At 35.7% G+C, this 16578-nt stretch overlaps 1 protein-coding gene across 1 annotated transcript in view; it reads right to left on the reverse strand.

Annotated features, from left to right (window-relative positions):
• Positions 1-16567, reverse strand: part of LOC150098819 (proton-coupled zinc antiporter SLC30A2-like) — a 104184-nt gene extending 87617 nt beyond the window's left edge. Inside the window, exon 1 of the mRNA XM_090404916.1 lies at positions 16082-16567. Within this exon, the coding sequence (XP_090261042.1) occupies positions 16082-16531 (450 nt within the window). The 5' untranslated portion in view covers positions 16532-16567. The remainder of the gene's footprint in view (positions 1-16081) is intronic.
• Between the last annotated feature and the right edge of the window lie 11 nt (positions 16568-16578).

Below are 16578 nucleotides of genomic sequence, written 5' to 3' on the forward strand. Positions count from 1 at the left end.
ATAATCATTTATTTATAATTTTACAATTATAAATAGGGAAACCAATCAAAACAAATAAGTAGCCTGTGTACACTAAGATAGGACTTGGAGGTTCTTATGACGTGAAGGAAAACCAGGCTTCTCTGTCATATGCTAATTGACGGATCTCTGATGCAGAGAGCTGGGGGGAAACGGGAAGAATATTGCTGATGTATTTCCAATATGGAGGTTCTGCCTCTTTTTCCATCTGTAGGGGTGTAGAGGACCAGAGCATCAAAGGGTGCAGAAGGTGGATGTCTGAGTTGGTAACTGAGCCATTTTATTTGGTTTCTTTGAACAGTGCTGACTAGAGGATCTTGCTGGGTTTCATCTAATATAGTTCTTAATTGGTTGAGAATGTGGTCTTCCCAGGAATGATCCAGGATATTTCTTAGACAAGTAGCTCCAAAGCTATTTATAATACTGGCTGCTGCTTTTGTTGAGATGTTCCAGGTCTGGGAGCCATACAGAAAGATAGACTAGCTGGTGCACTTGTAAAGACAAATCTTCGTCTTCTTTGAGATGAGGCTTAACTTCCATACTTTATTAAGACTTCTGTGGAACTGCAGTGCTTTCTGTTTTCTTGTTTTAATGTCTGTTTAGGAATCTGAGAAGTGTGATCCAAGGTATATGAAGTCCTCTACTTCTTCAAGGTGATCATTTTGATTTATATAATGTGCAAATCTGATGTTTTAATATCTTTGTTTTTTGGGAGTTTATTTTTAGTCCAAATATTTCTGCGGTTCTCCTCTCAAAAATGGTTCCACTTTCAAAATACGTTGTTTCAGTTCCAACTTCAATGATATATATTTCTATTTCCAACATGAATTTCCATAACTCAGTCTTAATGGCAAAGTGGTTTTGGACATCTGTAATGTTGGAGTCAAAAAGGACTATATCATCTGCAAAGCTCAGGTCTTCAAGGTGCATCTGTATATATGGAGTCTTTGATAAGGATTACAAAATTAACTTACAATAATATAAATATACGTTCAAAATTCAGAATCATTTTCCACCTATACATAAGTTCAAAGTAGTATCAGCACATTTAAGACTAAAAGAAGAAAACATTATCTAAATGGCACCAAAACTAAGGACATAACCTCCTATAATAATAATAATATACAAGGACTAGTTTTGCATGGAGAGTGGTAAATGAATGTAATGGATTGTTAGAGGTAGTTGTGAATGACCTGATAGAGAATGAGTTTAAGGAGACATAATAGGTACTGTGAATAATGGTCACTGTGGATCTCCCACAATGAGGATTCTGACTCCATGGAGATACCGGTATAATAATTATTTGAATGCTCCCTCAGCATTCAAGAAATTAGGTTCTCTCTTTTGCTGTAGGCGTAACTTCACCTCTGAACAACTATTAAGTGTATACAAATCACAAATGCATATCCAACTCTTCGAAGCACAAACATATAACTTTATAAAAACACTACAACTAGGTAATTGCAAAATTAATTCAAAATGTAACTGAAAAAGAAACATAATTAGTTCCTTTTTCAGTTTCATCCTAACTAATATCATATTATGACATCCTGGAGAGCTACATAGAAGAGAAGTTAGACTAGATAACTAGATTAGTGGGAAAATTATCTATAATCTTGTAAATACTATGACCTTTTAAAACAGTGGTCTCCAAACTTTTCACCGTGAGGGCCACATTGGGTATTTCAGCACTGTTCAGTGGGCCGTAATAAAAAAAAAACTCTAGAACTAGATATATGAGTTTTATTGAAAGCAGATAAAAACTGATTACAGAGTATGCGAGATTAAATTATCGTATATTAATGACAACAAACACTATCAGCAAATTCTCATATTTTTATCACAAATTATAATAAAACCATTAATGTGAATGATGTAACTGTGTTTGTGTTTTTAAAATCTTATTAAACTCAGGTTCAAATTTTGAAGTGCTAATTACAAGTAGCGATTTCAAATGCTCATCAGATAAATTTGCCCTGCATTTTTAATTGATATTTCATTCAGGAAAAGTTTGTTTGAAATATTTTACAAGCAAATTTCTTCAAATTTGCTTGTAAAATTTTGTAAAATTCAAATTTTTTTTCTTCATTAGTCCATTTTAACCAACCTTTTACAGTCAGAAAGACCCATAACTTGGATTACGGTTAGTTTTTGCTATTCGGGAATATATTTTGAACACAATTTTAATTAATGCATTTGAAATCTATCAACACCCCTGTGTTTTCTTTTTTTTGCGGATTCTTATTGAAAAATTAGTGTAATTGGTAGGCCGGATAAAATCATATTGCAGGCCGCATCTGCACCGCGGGCCATAGTTTGGAGACTCCCGTTTTAAAAGATGGTGCAGTTTTGGGCATATTCCATTTGATTTATTATGACCATAGCATTACTATTTTTCTTATAATAAACTTTTGACATAAAGATTTTTGAAGAGCCGTTATTTCTTTTGTTGGAAATTAACTGCAGGAAATTCAGATTGCTGATGAGGCCAAGATTCATCCAAACCATATGGTGCAGATCTAAGTTCATTTAGGTGAATATTATTAGCAACTGTGAGAGATACATTTTAGATCATGTGATTTTCACCATGGTTTCTAATTTAAGCATTTATCTGGATGCTGAACCACCATAGCTCAGCTGGTTTTGACAATGCCCTTTAGTTGGAAACATCTGGATTTAAATTCTGTCTTGGATACAAAGTACCATTATCAGGACTGAAGGTGAGTTAGTCTGTCTCAAACAGAGATTGAAAGGTTCATCTCCAGGAAACTTAGGTTTTTCATCCCACAAAACATACAGCAAACTGGCCAGAAGAACACACATAATATACAGATATAGAAACTATGAGAATATTATAAATTAACAACCCTATCTGTCCAATCTAGTTTCAAAAGCCTGCATAGTATGGTGCAAGTCTAAGCACAAAACAGAACAGTCTGAGTGCACCAACAAAGTTATGAATGTAACTTGTGATGCTACTTTATTGTTAGTAGTACTGATAATAAATCAGCCTAATGACTACAGGCCACCTGTATATAAATATCTAGCACAAGAGATAGCATTTGCTATAACTTCAGTTTTGTTTCTTTATTTTAAAATTTCAAGTTTTAATTCCATTAGTTGCTTGATGGTGGCGATTTGTGTTTTGATAAGGCTTTTGTGCACTATAAATGCTGGTTTCAATCTAGTGAAATATCAGAATTTAATAAATTATATAGTTTACTTAAACATCATGTTCTTACATGATGCTGTTAGTTAATACCTAAAAACCTTGTTATCCAATCTAGTTATTTGTATTTAAGAAAAAGGTAAATTATATAAGCATATTGATGGTACTATTATTATTACTACGGGCAACTCCAAGGAGTCCTTAGACTCATTGGGAGAGGCCCTAAACATGTCCACACAACTATCCGACATTCTCACAGTATCTATCATACCTTGCTTTACTCATTCACTGTCATAACACCCACAACAGACTCTGGCAGCTTATTCCACTCATTTACCACTCTAAAAGTAAAGAACCCAGCTCTAACACCCTTACTAACCACACGCTTGCCCAGCTTCCATAGATGTCCCCTAGTCCTCCCACCACCAGTCCTGATCTCAAAAATATCCTCTGAATTAATCTTATGGAAACCCTTCAGCAATTTGAATGTCTCAATCATATCTCCTGCTATCAACCAATTTCTGCAACCCACAAATCTTCAACCTGTTCTCATAAGGTTCATTCCATAGACCTGCTATCATCTTGGTCACTCGCCTCTGGATCCTCTCAACCTCCTCCCCATCAAGAAGAAACCTAGGTGACCAAATCTGGGCACAGCAGTCAAGATGAGGTCTTATTAAGGCTCAGTACGGAGGAACAATAACTTGCTTATCTCTGCTCATCAAAGTATTCTTCAACAACCAAGTGATTTGATGAGCTGATTTAGCCACTTTTGCAATGTGCCCCCTAAACTTCATATCTCCCTATTCACTAACACTCCCAAGTCTCTGGCCTCATCAATCTCCTGGAGTACAGTTCCACCAATGTGATATACTGCTGCTAATCTTTTCACCCCAAAATGCATAACCTTACATTTTGTCACATTAAATTGACATCCATTCTCCTTAGCCCAGACCTCCAATCTATCCTGCAAGATTTTGACATCTTCTGCATTCACTATTGCCCTACCCAACTTTGCATCATCAGCAAACAAATGAACTGTTCCTCTTAGATCCTTCCCTATATCGTTAATGAACAAATTAAACAGCAGTGGTCCAAGAACAGAACCCTGCGGCACACCACTAGTCACAGGCCGTCTTTTGGACTCTACTCGTGAATAAACTACTCTCTGATATCTATCATTGGACTTACTGATCTCTTCCACTTTGACTAATTATTATAATGGGGGCATTTATAAAAGATGTCTATTATACCTTAACCTTTTTGTTATAAAGATGATGCATTCAGAGTTAATTATTATTCCAATCCAGAGTTTGATCACTTTCTTCACAAGGTTAATAGCCACCATCTTAGGATTAGATTTATATAAGAGAAAGAATCAAACAACTGTTTACCTTTTCCTTTTTTTTCAGGACTTAGACGTGAACAGCATGATCATTTTTTCCTTGAGCATTTCAGTTTACTATAAAATAATACACTTGGAATACACCCAAAAAAACAAACTCTTTTTAATATAAACTCCTGATATATACATGGGATCATACAGGATATTATGGGAGTAATACATAATAAATTTTAATATGATTCTGACATTAATACCATCTGTTCACTCTTTGATCAATGTTTTATTTCTAATCAAGCTTTCAGATTCACAAATTAAGCACTGCAAACTATGAATTTAGTGTTTTGTTCTTTAAGTGACTTATGCCATGTTTCTTCAGTTCACACAAAAGCACAGGAAAATAAGTAAATAATATTTATTTACAGTCATGCATTTCAGCCTGAATATTACAGGCCATCATCAGCGGCAATGTTAGTTAATTATAAGATAGAACGTGAAACAATGGATTGATTTGAAACAGTGAGCCACGTGATGTTATATCAACAATGCAAAGGCATAACTGAGAAAACATTAGTTATTAACTGTATTTTAAACAAATGCAAGGGAAGTCCACTCTCTCTGCCAATATCGTAAACTTATATCCAGCACATTTAGAAGACATTCTGTTCTCCTAATCTCATAACTAATCTTAAACATTGCGCCTTCATTTTGGATTTGTTGCATACAGAGGTGTAGCTGGGGGGGGGGGGGGGCGGTCTGTCCCAGGCAGCACTTTTTGAACTTTTGCATTTAATTCTAAAATACAGTCTCGAGAACTCATTTCCAAATATTGTAATACTACTGTGAATTTTCCCTCATAACTGCTGTAAGTGTTACTAGCTGTAAGAGGAATTTTTGTAAATTAAAATTGATTAAGAATTACCTATATTACTAATAGACTTCGCCAATGTCATCAACGATTTTGCTAACAGAAAAGCAAGAAAAATAACATTTTAGAATGTTGAAATTAAAGTTTTACTTCAAAAATAAACATAGTGTTTTAATTTATTTCTGTATACATCGTTTTGACTTTATGTAGTATTTTTTGTGTGTACTGAGAGGGGTGGCAAAAGCTCTAGCTACACCACTGGTTGTATAAACGTTTTTATGATCTGGGCCCTATAATGAAGAAATATTACCTACTTTTTTTTTAAATTTTAAATCTAATATAAACAATCTATACCACAAATTAAATTTATTATAGAAACAGAAAAAGACAAATTATCCTTCTCAGATATTCTATTCCTCTGCTCATCATCAGGTGAACTAATTACTTCCATTTATTGAATGCCTACTTTCACTGGACGCTCCATTCAATATCAATTCCCTCACCATCTCTCAAAGAAGACTGGAATTATCAAAACTTTAATATAACATGCTCACACTATATGTTCTATGCCTCAACAATTGCAGCAAGATTAAACATCAAACAACATATGAAACTCAAAGGACCACAATCCTAACTCAAATAACAAGGAAACAATATATCGAATCCCTATCTCATATATTTCTAGCATCTCAGAATCAATTTTTAGAATTCTTAAGAAATACAATTTAGTGACTACTTTTCTTCCAATCAACAAATCATCATTATTGTTTCCATCTTCCAAAGATGGAAACCACAATGATATCTTTGGACTTCCAAAGAAAAATGTCCCCCTCTGGCTCTTCCTGGCATCTACTAAGTTCCTTGTGACTGTCATTGTTCTTACTTAGGACAAACTTGATAATCAGTGGAAAAGAGAACACACAATTAATCTTATGAGAGCAATAAGAAATCTGGCTTGGCACAGCATAGAATAGATAAAGACCATAATATCCTATGATCTGAAACAAGCTTGCTTCATCAATGTTGCTATAAATTTGAATGTTTATTTAAAGAAAGTAATGAAGTCTTATTTCACCATCCAAACTTAAATTGGAATGACTGCCTCTCAAAGATAAAGGAGAGTCTTATTCAAATCATACATTTATTTAAGTTTTTTTTTAATACAGTTAATTAATAACTAATAATGTTTCCTCAGTTATACCTTTGCATTGTATGTATAACATCACATGGCTCTGTTTCAAATCAATCCATTGTTCACATTCTACCTAGTAATTAACTAATGTTGCCACTGATGATAGTCTAATGTTCAGGCTGAAATACATGACTTTAAATAAATATTTACTTATTCACCCCCCCCCCCCACGTGAAGAAAATTTAATGTTTTGGACAATTTCTCACATTATTATTATTATTGACACCTCCAAGGAGTTCGAAGCCTCATAGAGGGAGGATATCCACTATACAAGTCTCCATCTCCACCATTACACCAAACTTCTAATACCAGTCATCTACATCAACATCATCTACCACCCACCACCACAACTAGTATATTTTGTCTTTAAATTGCGTGTGTTCTGAAGGGCCGATTTGTATGTATGCGGGATGAAAAACCAGAGTTTCTGGGAGAAAATACCCTGCTACCTCCATATGAGATCGGCTAACTCACCTTCGATTGAAAAAGTTCATATAAAGATTCCTCCTATCACAACGAGAATCAAACTTAGGCCTTTTCCAATCAAAGGGTGCAATGTACTGTCGTTCTTCCAATTGCACTATGGAGGCACTCACTTATTCCATATAAATTTATTAAACAACTGCCCATCATACTAACTTTGCATATTCTGTTATTTCATATTTAATTTAACATAATCATTTTGCAGGCCTGGCTGGTCAGGCATACTTGCTCTCAAACTAACCAGCTGCAGGTTTGAATCTTGAGGTGGGTGACTACTGTCTTAATTATTGGAGGCCTTTAATGGCTTGAAAATTCCATGTTTAGTCTCCAGGGGAGGATTTTTTCCAGATTATGTAAAAATAAATAAATAAAATTAAAAATATAAGAACTCCTTAATTCACCCACAATGTAACCAATGTACTAAAGCTTACAACCTTTCATGCATAAGAGTTAGTTGAAATGCTTCAATTGTTCTGTAGGTTCTATCTTCAGAATGTATGCGATGTTGTCCACGTTCCTACCTATTTTCAAAGTTTTTGTTTCCTTGTTGCCAATTTTCATACCAAAATTTACTTAAAAAAGTCTTGTAATCGATTTATGCAAGAGTATTACATCACCTGCATAAAGTAAATGGTAAGTTGAATATTTCTGATCTTGATATTAGGTTTAATGACACTTTCCTTCATAACAAAATCAGTATAATGAATAAAAGCAGAAACAGTTGTTTCTGCTCTTATTCATTATAAGTTATCTTACCCCCAGGGTTCCAGAAGTAAGTGGTGAGTAAATTTTCAGTATCGTTCTGAATGCTCAAAATATATTGCTTTGTTTTCTTCATATAATTTATACATTTTCTTTTCATTTTAAAATATCTCATTCATTATCAAGTTATTTGATCAAGAGTGACCTTTAGTAAATATAATTTACAAAGTTTATTTTCAATGATGAGACTGCATCTTATGTAATTAATAATTTAATTTCTTCTTGGACTATTTTTCTCTACCAAGAATTTGCATGAAGATATGGCTTGCTGCTGTTTCTGAGAGTTGTAGTAATTCCAATCTATGAAAACAGGTGGCTCTATTGATCGCTTATCCTCTGTTATAAATTTAAGCCTACTCTACACATCTACAGATTAATTTCTAAATACTCATGCATTCTAAGTGGTGGGCTATGGAAATTTTAACAAAGGGCTCGCATCGTCGAGCAAAAAAAAAGCCGTATTTCACAAAAACGTTCATTAATACAGCTTGTGTACAAATGCCAATCAAAAAGTATGAGGGGACAATCAACCTGTAAAGGCTATCATTTTTAAACAAATATTTCATGATCTAAACATGAAATATTTGCACACAATCATCTGTGTTAATTTATCTTACATAAGAAAAACATTTTTTAACAATCAAAAAATAATAAGAATAAAATCTTTTATAATCGCACATATGAAATAGTCCCATTTTCTTTAATCAAAATAAATTTCTTTTGTTTGCGATAGAAGTTTTTATGACAAACAATCTATAAATAATAAATAAATATTATCTAAACACAATAATATTGAAGTACATTATATTCATCTTTTGTTTTAATTCTAGTGATAATCAATGATACCAATCAAGGGGCATTATTTTATAGTCCTATTTATTTATATGAGATTACCAAAAGTGAATTCTTATTTGTAAAATGGTAGCAACAGTAACTATAATATTTTATTTAATAAAATCACTTTGTTAGGTTACCGTATGAGTTTTTCGCTTAATATATTTCAAAAAATTATTTATTTTTTCCTTTTTTTTTTTTAAATAAAAAAGTAAGCAAGAAGAACAACGTACTCGCAAATTTGAGAAAAATTTAACAAAGGCCCTTACAGCTCACCACTGTGCATTCTTAAAAACAAATTTTATTTTGCATAACTTGCCATAATTACCATTGCTATAAAAAAAAAATCAGAAATACTATTAAAAAAAAAAATTTTAAATAATAATTTAACAAGACCAATTTTCATTTGCTTCACTGCTAAATATAATACAAATAAGACAAATTTATATTCTTATTCTTCAACCCTAAAGCAGGTATGCAATTGTAAAATAGTATTAGTGTAAGCTCATGTTCATGTGAATTAGCTTAGCATAATTATTTATGTGAGCCTTTTACACAAAGTAAAAGCTTTTTAATATTATTATTTAAGCAACATTGTTATCTTGCAAAGACAAGTTATGAACCAGATCATATTATTAATATGATATTAATAATGTGATCAAAGACAAATGGCTTAAGGAATTTAATGTATAAACAATATCCTGGGACTGCTGAGAGAAACTTCAGACTGCTACAAGATTTTTGAGGTTCTTTCAAAATGGAGACATTTAGGGTTCATGAGGAATTCAATTTTTATAAAAAGCTGTGATACAGACATGACCAGAAACCACCTTCCAGAGAAAAGATAGATTCTAAAATGTTCGAACACTTTAAGTGCCTTCTTAATGCAGCCTATTATAAAGCTAAATTTAATAAACCAATTTAAAAACTTTCAAAAACTTCAAAGGCTCAGTAGTCAAATTATTCACAAAATTTGAATTTGGCTATTTTAAACAGTACTACCAAAATGACATGAAATTTAAAGAATTTGTGTCAGTTATTGCCAATGTCGTTAAACAAAACTTAATTAAGAAAACCAAAGACTCCAAAAGTGTCTTCTTCTAAATGCCTCTAGAGATATTTCAAATGAAAAGAAAGTCACCCATTATATGAAATGAGCAGATAAAAATCGCATTATTTCTCTCCAAAACTCAGCTACAGTGTACTTTGATAGAGTACAGAATGAAATGAATTGCCAGAAGACTGGATTGGTCAGCAGGCATTTGTAACAGAAGTAGTATGTACCATGCTGGGGGGGGGGGGGGGACAAGTGGAAAATTTAAACACACATGCCAGATCTTACAAATTGTTGCACCTAATCTGAATTTGTGGTTTGAAATTATATTAAAGATGATGTTTCCTTTGTTGCTGAAATTGAAATGGGTGTACACACACACCTTTACCAGAATTCTTAGTATGGGCAAATAAAAATATTTTGTGATTAGTATATTTAAGTGGAATTTCTGGAACCCTGCTTACCCCGATTTTAAATAAAAAAATTTTTCCTATACCTACTTACAATTCTAGCTGATGATATAAGGCAATATATTGATTTGCAAAATGTCTCATTTGCAAAATGAGACAAATCATTTGAAGATCAGAATTCAAGATTGTGAAAGTTGATAATCTTGAAGTTTTGGTGATTTTCAAGGCTTGTCAAATAAGTGCAGTGTACTGTCATCAGCAAAACTATGTAATAGATCTGCAGAAAACTGGAGAAGGTCATTGATATAAAAAGAAAAGATTTGGGATAGTGCACATAAAACCTCTCAAAATTTTTGATATAGTTCAGATGAGAGCAGTTTCATTCATTAAAGACTCCTCTGTCACCACCTGTTTTTGGTCACTGTCTTTAGATGGTCAGTTTCAGCAGTATGTTTCTTCTACAGATATTTCCATGGTGCTGCTCAACAGAATGACATCCATTATTCCACCCTCCCCACACACACTTCTGCTAAACCTACAACATGAGCAACAAATGGCCAACATCCTTTTTTTTTATACAGTTGTGTTGACTCACTGAACCAGCTACTCCCAGTCATCTTTCATTCCATATGCTTCAGTTCTGTGGCAGTGTATTTGTTTGCAATTATAACCTCTAGGTTTTTAAAAGGAATATCAACTGATTACCTTGCTCTTGATCCTGGCCTACATCATTTATTTGCTATAAGCCTTGCAGCCTCTCATATAATGTGCATCCTTATTGCATAATTCAAAAGCCAGGCCATATCATACATCTTAGTGCCAAATTTGATCAAATGCCTTAGCGATATTAAGAACAACTAATTGAGATTCCCCAAACTTTTTCATGTCACCACCTAAAGGTGGATAACACAAGAAAGAAGACTCCCGTCCCCACCTCTGTTGATCAACTATGATGGAAATAGCACTTGCAATCTTTATTATATGAAAGGAGTTAAGATAGCTCCAAAAATGTGTTAATGGTTTTCTCCATTATTTTAGAAAGACGTGAACTGAGTGAAATTGGCCAAATACAGGTTGTCAGATGAGTTTTCCCCCTTAAGGCAATTAGTTATTAAATCATGGGAATATAACAAGATCTATCCTCATGGGCTCACTTTAGTGAGTACGGGCATGGCAAACCCGAGGTACCTGATGCTGGACCACGCCTTACTTCATGTAATATACATCTGTTATATTATCTGCAGGCTGGTCCTCTCCCCTTCTTGCTCTTTACCCCAATGATATTAGAGTATTCAAGGGCTAGGGGATTCTTTACTATCTTGCTATGTCATTTCACCTATTGCAGCCACCGAAGGGGGCCATGCTAGCTCCAATAGGTGCCGGTCCCAAGCCCAGATAAATGGCGAGGGTTAACGTCAGGAAGGGCACCCGGTTGTAAAACTTCACTGCCAGCTCTAGCTATGATCAGGTGAGTCTAAAAGAAAGTGATACAAGAGCTAGGGTGTACCCCTTAAGTGACGCGCAGTCACATTGCCCTACAGCTGCGAGAAGTGGACGGGGGCTAACACATTAAGGGTGGGTGCGGTTAAAGAAGCGAGCCCAGAAAGTGGAGAGAATGTTGCGAGTGGGAACGTTGAATGTTGGAAGCATGACTGGAAGGGGAAGAGAGGTGGCAGACATGATGAGGAAGTTGGACATTTTATGTGTGCAGGAGACAAGGTGGAAGGGGGAAAAGGCGAAGGAACTAGGAGATGAGTATAAATTGTTCTACTCTGGAGGGAAGAAATGGTGTCGGAATTGTAGTGTGTGGCGGAATGAAGGACGACGTACTGGAAGTGGGTAGGAGGAACGACAGGATCATGCGAATGAAACTGAGTCTTGGAGAAGAACAACTGATCGTCTTATGTGTATACGTCCCACAAGTTGGCTGTAGCAGAAGAGAAAGATGAATTCTGGAACGTGCTAGATGAAGAAATGAGGGAACTTATTCTGTCTCCCTATGTGTCTGTCAAGTCAAAGGAGACTTGAACGGACACATTGGGAGACAGAATAAGGACTGTGAAAGGGTGCATGGTGACCATGGAGTGGAAATGATGAACCAGGAAGGAGAGAGGATTTTGGACTTTGCAGTAGCGTTTGATTTGGCAATTGTGAATTCCTGTTTCTGTAAGAGGGAGGGGCATTTGATAACATTCAGAAGTGGCAGTAATAGTTCACAGATTGACTATATTTTGACTAGAAGAAAACATCTTAAGGCAGTAACAAATTGTAAGGTAATCCCAACAGATCAGGTGGTGCAGCAACACCAGCTGCTGTGTGCAGATGTTAAAATAAAGTCAAAAATGAGAACCTTTGGAAGCCATGGGAGGAAGAAAATTAAGTGGTTTTGCTTAAAAGAAGAGGATGTGAGGAACCGTTTTAGGGAGAAGGTATTAGAGAGGATTTCAGATGGACTAGAAAGTGTACAAGACTGGTGGAGACATAATTCAAATGTAATTCTAAGCTGTGCAATTGAGGTGTTTGGTGAAACATCTGGAAAGATTAGAGAGCAGAAGGAGGTTTGGTGGTGGAATGATAATGTACAAGATGCAGTGACGGCTAAGAGGAAGGCAAAGCAGAAGTGGGACAGGTCCAGAGTGGTAGAGGACAGAGAGGAATACAGAGAGAAAAAGCTAGAAGCCAAAGGAGTTGTTGCACAGGTGAAGGCCATGGCATATCAAGACCTATATGATCAATTAGAAACAAAGGAAGGACAGAGAAAACTTTATCGATTGGCAAAATGTAGAAACAAGGCATCAAAGGACATCGTACATGTGAGGCAGATAAAAGACTCTGGAGGAAGGGTATTAAGGAAGGGACATGGATATAAGAAACAGATGGAGAATATACTTTGCAGGGCTTTTGAATGAAGAAAATGCAAGGACTCACAGAGAAGATGGGGAGCCTAATGAGGGGATGGTGCAGAACATTAGTAGAGTGGAAGTGAAGGAAGCCATAAAGAGGATGAAGAATGGAAAATCGGTAGGCCCTGACAGGATCCCAGTGGAGGCGGCATGGAAGGCACTAGGGGAAGTGGGAATTGACCTGCTGTGGGATCTTTCCATAAAAGTTTGTCAACAGGAAAATACACCTGAGGAATGGATGGAAAGTACTCTTGTCCCAATCTACAAGAGTAAAGGAGATGCCTGAGACTGTAAGAATTACAGAGGAATAAAGTTGATGTCCCATACAATGAATATCCTAGAGAGGGTTCTTGATGGAAGACTGAGGAAGGAGGTGGAGATTGCAAAGGAGCAATTTGGCTTCATGCCTGGTCGATTGACGACAGATGCTATCTTTGGGTTACGACAGATGATGGAAAAGTTTCAAGAGAAGCAACGGGAGCTACACCTGGTTTTTATTGATCTGGAGAAAGCGTATGATAGAGTGCCAAGGCAAGAAGTCTGAAAGTGTTTGAGAGAGAAGAAGGTACTGGAGAAATATGTCAGGTTGGTGCAGGAGATGTACACAAATGTGAAGACAAGAGTTCAAACCTGCCTGGGAGAGACAGAAAGTTTTCCAGTGATAGTTGGCTTGCATCAAGATTCAGCATTAAGTCCGTTCCTGTTTAATATTGTGATGGAGGAGGTGAGAGAAGACGCACCTTGGACTATGTTGTATGCAGATGACATCATGCTGTGTGCAGAATCAAGAGAAGAAGTGGCAGCTGAAATGGAAAGTTGGAGGAAAGTACTGGAAGAGAGAAGTACGAGACTAAGCAGAAGTAAGACAGAGTATATGTGTTGCAATGTGGATGGCAACCAGGAGACAGATCTAGAGCTGGAAGGAGATGTCATCAGGAAGGTCAGTGACTTTAGATATTTAGGTTCAAGAATGAAAGAGGATGGTGAGGCTGAGAAGGAAGTGGGATGCAGGATACAAACAGGATGGAAGAACTGGAGAGAGATGGCTGGAGTGCTATGCGATAAGAGGGTGCCCATCAATCTAAAAGGCAAAATTTACAGGACAGTAGCGAGACCAGCTATGACATATGCTATGGATATTGTGGCCCTGAGGAAAAATAACATCAGCAGGATGGAGGTAGCAGAGATGAGAATGCTTAGGTGGATGTGCGGTGTGACCAGAAAGGATCGTCTGAGAAATGACTATGTAAGGGGAATGGTGAAAGTTATGAACTTAGGAGCAAAGATACAGGAGGCGGGATTGAGATAGTTTGGTCATGTGATGAGGAGGGAGGAAGAGTATGTGGGAAGAAAGGTCATGCAGATGGATGTGCAGGGGAAGAGGAAACGCGGACAGCCAAAGAAGAGATGGAGGGAGATGGTGGAGGAGGGGGACTTGAGGATGAAGAACTTGGATGTGGCTACAGCCAAAGACAGGCGGTTGTGGAGGAGACTCACCACAAACAGCGACCCTACTTAAGTGGGAAAAGCTGCAGAAGAAGAAGATAACAAGATATATATTTAAATTTTTATATATCTGGAAAAGGCACAAGACAATGTGTCAAGAGAAAGAGTCTTCAAATTTCTACAATTATATAGTGTAAAGGGACATTATATAGATCGGTATAGTGTCTATATTTAAGATGTAAGTCAGCAGTTAGAATTGAAGGTTATACATGGAAAGAGAAAAAAGGGAGCACACTATCTTCACTAGTGTGAAGGAAAGTGGCATTAAACCCGCAGTCAAAATTGCACATGTTAATATAAGCTTTTTACTTGATTGCAGATAATGAGCCTGCAGGATTCCTCAACTAAATCGTATAATTGTTGCAACAAATTTGGAATGAAAATCAGGAATAAAAAGACAATAAAACTATAAAAATATAAGATTAGCTTACTTGTCGTTGCACGTTACTTGTACATATGTGAAAAGTGTATGCGTGTACACACACACAGACATTAAGGATGATCTTCATATGAAAGCAAAACACTGAGAAATTAATATTTTTTCTAAATCAATAAAGTATATCTAACACATTTTAATGAATACCTGAAGTATGGCTTTAAAGTACTGCTCTCACTTCTGATTACTATGTTTAGACATTTAAATATAATAAAGTAGAATAAAAAATAAATAATAAAGAATTTTTATCTTTCACAAAAATGAGAAAAAATTGAATGAAGCAGCATTCAAACTAATTTTTCTTTGAGTAAGAATAGAATTTCATCTAAATTTAAAATCTATTCCAATCACTCTAAAATGCATTTGAATTGTATTTAAATTCCCAATCCGCCCCCCCTCTCTACACACACCTAAGAAACATCTATACATTATGTGCTGAAGACATGTTACATGCAAGAGTGTAGCAGCATAAATCATAACAATTGAACACATATGCAAGGCAAATATCCTTTTTAAAAGTTGTGTATATCCTTGCAATCTCAAATTCTATGTAGGTTCCATCAGTGTTCCATGTTTATATCAGTGGAACGACCAGCACATTACGGATAAGTAATTTTGAGACTTGCAGGCGGAGCAATTTGTGTATGTGATATTTAACTATTTTTTTGTTTGTTTGTTTGTTGTTGTTTTGTTTATTTTTCTTTTCTTCCTTATTTTGCAGCAGAATTTCAAAACCCTGCAACTCCTGATGGCGACACAGTATTATACAATACACACCTCATACCTTTTTAGAAAGTCAAAGGAATTGCAAGGATTTTGATACTGCAAAATTCCTATTCTGTGTTCCTCTAGAGTAATATATTTAATTTCACATAAACTTCACCAGCTGCAAAAATGCACTGGAAAATTCTATTACCTAATGTGATACCAAGTCAGAAATGACGTTCACTGTTGAACATTACCCAAACACAACATTCTATTTTAATGAGTCATACATACCCACAGAGTATATAATCAACTTTTTTGGGTGTTAATCCATAATTCGCTGCCACGTGCTAATTTGCTTCTTGGAAAACACTTACTGAACGAAATAATTACACTCACCAAAAGCAAAGGTACATCATCGCTTGTTTCCTGGGGTAGAGATACTAGAGTTCCTTTCGGTGCAAAAACTTCTGGCTCTCCAGAGCCAAATTGTTGATCATTATTAGAAAGTATGTCATGTTCAGGAGAATTAACATATGCACTCTGTGTTCTTTTCCTACTGGAACTTGTACTCCTCCTGGCAGTTCTTCCCGAATACGACTGACTGACAGGAGATAAAAGAGACCCAGACAAACTTCTGCATCTTCTACAAATGCAGAAATCCTGTTCATAGTCATTTACATCCATTAGTATGAGTCTTGATTTTTTTAAACAGATGAATTCGTCATCATCTAAAATGTCATCAGTAAAATCATCCCGCCCTAAGGCGTTTAAATGGTATCCAAATTTGTTCTCAAACAAGCATTGAGATCGGGCTGCACTAGAAGGCTCCTTGAACTCCTCGCCCATTTCCTACACCCCTTTCAAAGATTAGATATCCGGCTGCTTATAAGAAA

Source organism: Typopeltis vanoorti, chromosome 15 (genome assembly GCF_054136105.1).
Source record: "Typopeltis vanoorti isolate ZY-2024b chromosome 15, IOZ_Tvanoo_1.0, whole genome shotgun sequence".
Lineage (NCBI taxonomy): Eukaryota > Metazoa > Arthropoda > Arachnida > Uropygi > Thelyphonidae > Typopeltis > Typopeltis vanoorti.